Below are 8047 nucleotides of genomic sequence, written 5' to 3'. Positions count from 1 at the left end.
CGGCTCGGCGAGAGGCGCGGGGCGTGACAACTACTACGCACGACCACAACCAAGGGATGGTCGCGTGGTGGTCGAAGAGGATCACGTGGGGCCGAGTGGGCACGACATTGCCGAGGATAGGTGCGTAGGGCCGGGGAGGGGGCGAGGTGGTCGAAGGAGGGGCACAACCCCTACTGCGAGCGCCGACTAGAGCGAGCGTGCCCCTGCCCTGAGCTCCAACCAGGGCGGGCACGACCACCATGACCCCTGCTACGACTCTGGCAAGGCGGTTGTGGCCCCTGTTGCGAGCAACCGGCCCCTACTGTGAGTGTTGTAGAGGGGAATAACAACGTCGAGCAAGCGACCTTACTAAATTACTGACGTTCACCCATATCAAATCAAACGATCAATATCAGACATACCTTATTTGGAAAAAAATCTCACCCTTTCTCTTTTTGGCAACCAGCCGCACATGCGTAGCGCTTCTTCCGCACTTCCACATTCATGCGCGCTTTTTAAAGGATGACTGACGTCATATAAAAAGAGAAATATTTATTTCAAAATACTATAACTTCTGAATGGCGTATCTTTTTTTAAATTTCGTCCGCACTGATGTGTTCTACACGACGAGGCGAACAAAACTAGACCCACTTGCACATGTTTCAAAGATTTATTTTTTCTGCTACTAATTTATGTATATTAACTTACATCATGGCCTTGTTTAGTTCTAAATTTTTTGGCAAAATGAGCACTGTAGCAATTTCGTTTGTATTTGACAAATATTGTTCAATCATGACTAACTAGGCTCAAAAGATTCGTCTCGTCAATTCCGACTAAACTGTGCAATTAGTTTTTATTTTTATTTATATTTAATACTCTATGCATACGTCTAAAGATTCGATGTGACGGGAAATCTGAAAAAATTTGCAAAATTTTTGGGGAACTAAACAAGGCCCATATAACTTATGCCATGAAAGTTATAAAATATAACTTATGGGAAAAACTTAAAATCTTAAGAGTTATAAAACACTATTTATGTATAAAAAGTCATTAAACACAAAGGAACGAATTAACTAACTTGTGCCAAAACTGCAAACACAAAAGTCATTAACAGACACATGAATGAACCAAATTCTAGAAACACAAAAATTATGAAACACAACTTATATAAAGTTAGATATGTAAGTTATATTTAAAACTTATAAGTTATATAACTTGACGAATGGCTTAGATGTAAAGTTAGGTGTATAAGTTATATTCAAAACTTAAATGTACAAATTAGTATCACAACATATTAGTAGAAATATGCTAAGTTATAAGTTATAAGTTATTATTATAAGTTATAGCCTATAATTTATATGTTATTCTATAATATACATAAATTACTAATAAAATAAAATTCTTCGAAACATATGTAAGTGGGGTCTAGTTTTGTTCGTCTCGTTGCATAGAACACAATGATGCAGACGCAAATAAAAATAGATACACTATTCAGAAGTTATAACATTTTGAAATAAATGTTTTGCTTTTTTCAACATGACATCAGCGATGATGTCAACGCAGGAGAGGGAGTTAAGCTCTATCGTTTGTTGTTGGATGGTTCGCTGGGAAAAGAAAAGGAAGCAGGAACGAAAAAAGAAAAGAAGAAGACGCGGTTCAGATCGTTCGCTGAGAAAAAAAGCTCTCAAACGACTGGGAAAGTGGAATTTGGTCGAGCAAGGGAGGTAGAGGGTGGGATGCGACCAACAAGACGGGCACGGGTGTAGAGTTCTCAAACAAAGTCACTTAACTTGATATTTAACACAAGGACAGTATGAATTTCAAGTTATGGTATATTGTCTACATATTTCTATGCTTTGCAATAGGAGAAAAATTCTATTAAAGGTTACATTTTAATTCAGTACAGGCTATATAGGATATTATCATATTATTGCCAATATTAACTTATATTTTGGATACCATAGTCATAGTAAATAGATTTTATATTTTATATAGAAAAGGTAAATCATAAATAGACATATATCATTCCCGTCGCGTTGCCCAGGCATTTGATAGTTTTTTTTTCTTCCATTGCAATATACAGACATATTTGCTAGAATAATATAAATATGAAAAGTCAATATTAAATACGACATATAGGCCTTTGAACCATCGACTCTTCTTTACACTAAGTTATTGATATAGTTATTTTTGAAACAAAATTATTCTTACTGAAATCTGGATCAGCATATGGTCATTCAACTAATCAAAGCGTAAACTGAAATCTTAAACAATTTATAGTCTATTTCAATCAAAATAAATATATCTCTGTAATCCTTAACGAGAATTGCAATGTAGAGTCGAGAGAAGTCTTTTGTCATAATCATTGACATATAGATCAATTTATTGGCAACTAACTTTTTGCTAACTTTAATAAAAAATTAAAGTAATCATTTACCATAAATGATTTTTAGTCAGGAACTGAGCGTAGCTCGGCTGATTGGGTGCTTATTGGGTTTGTTGTGGTGAAACTTGCCCATCTAGATTCAACTCTTTAACTTGATACGAGTGCTCGTATTTTCTTGGATTTATTTCAAAATTTAACAACGTTATTCTTTTAGCGGTAGGCGACATGCCCCATAGGCCATAGCTCGTCCAACTTGGTTCTTCGAAGGTGCTCATAGGGATAGAGTGTGCGTATGTTCATAGAGGTGAGTAGCTTCTACGTTTGGGTTCGTAACTGAGTCTCACAAAAATCTACTTCTCTTGTAACAATTCATGTGCATATTTACTAATTAACATAAAATCTCTGGAAAAACTACTTATAAAACACTACTCTCTCTCAGTTGCTAAAAGAAGTCGTTTTAGTCTTTTGGATAACGAAATAATCTCCAAAGCATAACTTTAACCTTTTATTTTACAATATTTTTTTAAAAATAATATATATATATACTTTTATAAAAATATTTTTAAATTTCCAGACTAATCAACTTTATTCATACTTTATATTTTCAATATTTAACTAAAGACTTATCTAAAACAAATTCTTTTAGCAACTAGAGGGAGTACACTGATAATGGCCTCCATAGATTAATTCTGTATTTAGGCCCTGATTAGTTTTCACTTAAAACCTTTTTTCTAGCACATCGAATATTTAAACATATATATATATATAAAGTATTAAATATAGATTTTTTAAAAATAACTAATTTTTTAGTTTGTATTTTGTGAGATGAGTTTTTAATTCTAATTAATTCATAATTAAATACTAATTGTTATAGTTATAAATGTATTATAATATCAATTTTTTTCTTTTCGTGAAGTAAACAAGGCCGATGAGATTAAAAGAAGGAACAAATGATCAACAATTCATGCTGATGTCGGCCACTTCGCTACAATTCCCAACGTTTTGGAATTTTCCGTACCGTATCTCGGGCAGCGGCAGCGAGGCCCAAGGAGTCAAGGACAGTACAAAAGGCACGAGAAAAAGAAAACAAAACACGGGGCGAAAACCTTGCGGCAAACGAACAGGAAAAGTGAAAAATCGCTTTCACGCAGGTCGCGAAACAGAGGCGAGCAGGCGCTGCGTTGCCACACAGCGGTACTGCGGGTGCGGGAGTCCTCCCTCCCCGGTAGATTTCCTTCCTTCCCAGAGAGCCGCCGAATCGGGTCCAATCCCGTCGATCTTTCTGGCTGCAGCCATCACGGGACTCCAGAAGTTGCCTTCGATTCGGCCGGGGCCGGGGAAGCGGGGATGGGGCTCGGGGAGGCGGCGCGGCGGCTCCTGGCGGCCGTGGACTGGGAGCGCGAGGCCTACCCGGCGTACGGCGACTTCCTCGCTCTCCCCGCCTTCGTTCTCTTCTTCCCTACCGTCCGCTTCCTCCTCGACCGCTTCGTCTTCGAGGTGCGCCTGCCCTTGCCGTCTTTCTTTCTTTCTCCCGCTGTTTCGGTCAAGGTCTTCGACTCTGCGTTGAACGCGAGCGCGTAGCTTGCTGCCGAGAATCTCGCCTCAACTTTTGCTGGGTTCCCTAGCTCTAATCACAGCTTGTACAATTGCCTCGGCTAAACGTCTTGTGTTCAACGAAGGCGCTATTTTTAGTGATCTCATCGTCTAATCGTTGCGTGTCTTGTGCTAATTTGACACGTGGAAAGCGATTGGTTCGGCGATTATTTCTTTTCAAGCTCAAATGATTAGCTTCTGCTCAAGATCTAAAATCATGTCTTTTATTTTTCTTTTCCTCTCATAGCAATTGTTTTTCCTATCCTCGACTCCTATACCCTTCTAAAACTGTTTGGTTCCAAACTCATAAAGTATATTAGAGTGGCCACTGTGGGCACAATGTTTTTCCACGGTAAATGGTGGTCCCGGAATCCAGGATTAGTCCAATGCTGATGCTTTGCAGCTTCCGCATAGAAGGTAACACGGAAGTCAATGGAGATGCCTGCTCTTTTAACATCAGTTCTTGATAAGGAGGGAGTAGCCTGGTTGGTTGGTTTCCAGCCGGGAGCAGGTTTCCTGAAGAAATTGTTGTATGCTGGCAGCTGTCCGGACTGGTATTTTTAGACTTAGAGAGTCGCATTGTTTACATCCAATTGGCATACTATTTCTAGGATTAGTTGCTCTTTTTAGTATGGTAAACTAAGTACAGTTGGTTGATTCATGAGTATGAAGACCTGTTTAGAATGTCTTCTGTTGGACAACAGTTTCTGGAGTAAGAGAGAGCCTGTTTTTTTTATGAGCCGGCTGAGGATTTGAGCTAGGAAATTAAGTATGAATCCATTGAAATACTACAATACCTGTTGATTACAATATCACAAGTTCCAGGGGTGGAGTGTGAGAACAGTTCAGTTCACCTTCATGATTTTCTGGGACCATAAATTTCGCTGAGCTTTATATATTCCCTGTTAAAGTGCCTTTTAGTTTTCTGTGTTAAGTTTTCTGTAGTGATTTGCAATAAGATGTTATTGAAAACTTCTAGTGCTAGCTATATGTATGCGCATTCAGGTCTGGAAAGTAACCAGTCAGCAGTTGCATTTTGGAATTTGGACACAAGAAATGCAGAATTCTTCCATTCATTTTGGTGAAGCTAAAAGATTTACAGCAGGATAAATTATGTACATTTATAAATATTGCTAACTGGAAGGCTAGTTGAGATGCTAAGTTCAACTAGATGAAAAATGAAATTGTTCATTTTACCGAAGTGTTATTATATAGAAAATAATGCACATTCACTTTATACAAATCTGGGTAATGGAGTTTTTTGGCCCGCAACCATTGCTATCATTTGTGTTATCTTTCAATTTGAGACATTTCCATTTCCCTGCTGGGATCATTTTCATCAGTACTTATCATCTTTGTCATTATTGGGTTCGCATTTGCTTATGCCTTTGAAATATGTTGTTCCGAAAAGGGTTACATTACAAGGATGAATGGCTTCAGAATCCTTAAAAAATAGACTTTTATGCTTCTATATAGTCTTGTCTCTGGTGTTCCAATGTTTCCTTTTTTGATCCACCTACACTTTTTTTTTCACATTTCCATTTCTTCTGCATTTATTTTAATGGTCCACCTACTCTTTTTTCACATTTTTTTGTTTCATATTCATTAATTTTAATCATTGATATATGATATTCCTTAGGTCATGGTTGATCCTTTTGTATCACGTCATAGTTTTTTATTCTCTTTTTTTGCAACCCCTTCTTAAGATTCTGGGGGCTGTGTTGTAAGGTCTGTTCTTTTTCTCTCTTTAATACAAAGACCAACTCTCCTACGTGTTTGAGAAAAAAATTATACGATGTTCCTTCCAAAGTTTTGCATTAATCGACTACCTAACTGCTTTCTTTTTCTGTAACTGTTTTAGTGGGTTGCGAGGAGGCTTATACATGGGAATGGACATCAGAGAGCTAATAACGAAACAGAAGAAGCAAGGAAGAAGATAAGAAAATTCAAGGAATCAGCTTGGAAATGTGTTTATTTCCTGTCTGGAGAACTTTTATCTTTGTCAGTCACATATAACGAGCCTTGGTTCACCAATACCAGATATTTTTGGGTAGGACCAGGAGAACAGGTCTGGCCTGATCAAAAGATAAAGTAATTCCGATTCTTCCTTCCACTGTACTTTTTGATACAAATTCTTAATGGTTCTCAGGCTGGTCTAAATCTAATGGTTGTGCCCTTACTCCCAGATTGAAACTTAAGGCTGTATATATGTATGCTGCTGGATTCTACACATATTCCATATTTGCACTTATGTTTTGGGAAACAAGGCGTTCAGACTTTGGAGTGTCAATGTCACATCATGTTGCTACTGTTGTTCTGATTGTTCTATCTTATGTGTTCAGGTATGTTTCTTATCTTGGATAACTGTTAGCTTTTGTTGTTTCATGAATTTGCAACATCATTCTCTCAGTATAGGAGGACTTCTTAGTCATCATTGCTGATTTGTTAATTTCTTTTTCTAACTCCTCTCATAATTCATAGGCAATTTTTTAATTTGAATTTCTTTTCCTTGGTCAACCAGATTTGCTAGAGTTGGTTCTATAGTATTGGCAATTCATGATGCAAGCGATGTTTTCCTGGAAGTAGGGAAGATGTCCAAGTACAGCCATTGTGATTGGCTTGCCAATGTTTCGTTTCTGTTTTTTGTGATTTCATGGGTTCTTCTCCGCCTCACATATTTTCCGTTCTGGATTCTGAGAAGTACAAGGTAAATTGTTCTGTTCTGACTCATAAGTCTATCAGATTCTTATGCCAAGAAAAATCACCGAGTTTGTAAAAAAATGTTTGCATATACAGTAGAAAGCAGATTGGTATCTTATTTGTTTTGTACTAACGTTTATTGTGAGAAATTGGACAGTGACTTCCTCTAGTCTGAACAACAACCCTTCGTATAGTCTGGCAGTAGCATCTTATACTCTAAAGAGAATTTTACTCTGTACTTCCATTGACCACACAAATAAGTTTTGGATATTTTTTGTATGCGCCACTGGCACGAATTAGAGATTTCACATCTTTGTGGACTTTCCTAATCATATAACTCAGTGTCCAAAATATATCATAATACATAATTATAGACATGTTAAATTCTGATAAGGTACCATACAGATCCACCCCATTGCAGTGTTGGTCCGGTTCACAGTTTCTTTGTTGTGGTGCTTGTTGAGTCGCTGTGAGGATGTGGCCTTCATCGTGTGAGTTGGTCTTGTTTTCTGTTGTAGCTGTGGTTTTCCTCCCTGTTTTTCACCTTCTCAATTAATACATAGATGGACTGTTAACTTTGCTTTAGAAGTAAACTAACTGAAATGTTTTTGGATTCTTTTCACATTATATGACTTTTCCATTTGTTTCAGCTATGAGGTCTTGTTGACTTTGGACAAAAAGAAGCACAATTTTGATGGTCCTATATACTATTATGTGTTCAATTCCCTTCTATTTTCACTACTTGTTCTCCACATATATTGGTGGGTTTTAATATATCGGATGCTTGTGAGACAAATCATGACAAGAAATGTTGGAGATGATGTGCGATCTGGTAAGCCCTGTCCTGTCTGAAGTTTTGGTATGCTGCACGAGAGCATGATTTTTTCCAACTTGTGTTGAGGTGAAAAACTTTCTTTGATTTTACTTTGCCTTGCTTTCCATACAGATTCAGAAGGAGAAGACGACCATGAAGATTGATTGGCGGCACCATTTTAGCTTGTGTGTTATAACGGTGCTAGAAACATCACCCCCCAATACCCTGAGCTTATACATTCTTTTGCTGGATTCCAAGATTTCGTGCAGATTATGAGAGGACGAGCATTGTTCCTCACGAGATTCATCAGAGCCGTGCCTATGGTTTCTTCTGTGTCGACTGCCAATTTGTGCTGTACTAAGTATGCATTAGAAACCGCACTGCAATGCATTAGAAAAAAGTTGGATGTCGAATATAACATTCTTTTGTGTTCACACAAAGTGCAGCAGTAAATGTAGCACCAATTGGCATTCCAAAAAAAAAAATGGTTCCTTATTCCCCCGGCCAGGTGCAGGTGCAGCCAGAGTGTCCCCAGTAAAGATGGGGATGGTGCAACTGTTGAGCCAACAGTTTTT

General features: G+C 37.9%; 1 protein-coding gene across 2 annotated transcripts; it reads left to right on the top strand.

The window, feature by feature from the left end:
- LOC8070567 (ASC1-like protein 1) lies at positions 3295–7967 on the top strand. 2 transcript variants are annotated; one of them, XM_002454024.2, is made up of 6 exons: positions 3299–3862; positions 5820–6049; positions 6145–6300; positions 6480–6665; positions 7309–7490; positions 7605–7967. In XM_002454024.2, the coding sequence occupies exons 1-6, from the start codon at positions 3713–3715 to the stop codon at positions 7634–7636; spliced, it is 936 nt and encodes a 311-aa protein (XP_002454069.1). In that variant the 5' UTR covers positions 3299–3712; the 3' UTR covers positions 7637–7967. The 2 variants fall into 2 exon arrangements, with proteins under 2 accessions (XP_021313971.1, XP_002454069.1); XM_021458296.1 differs by lacking the exons at positions 7309–7490; positions 7605–7967 and adding an exon at positions 7064–7296 and having other exon boundaries at positions 3295–3862.

The sequence above is a fragment of the Sorghum bicolor genome, chromosome 4 (assembly GCF_000003195.3).
Source record: "Sorghum bicolor cultivar BTx623 chromosome 4, Sorghum_bicolor_NCBIv3, whole genome shotgun sequence".
Lineage (NCBI taxonomy): Eukaryota > Viridiplantae > Streptophyta > Magnoliopsida > Poales > Poaceae > Sorghum > Sorghum bicolor.
This window is presented reverse-complemented; position numbering and strand designations above follow the sequence as displayed.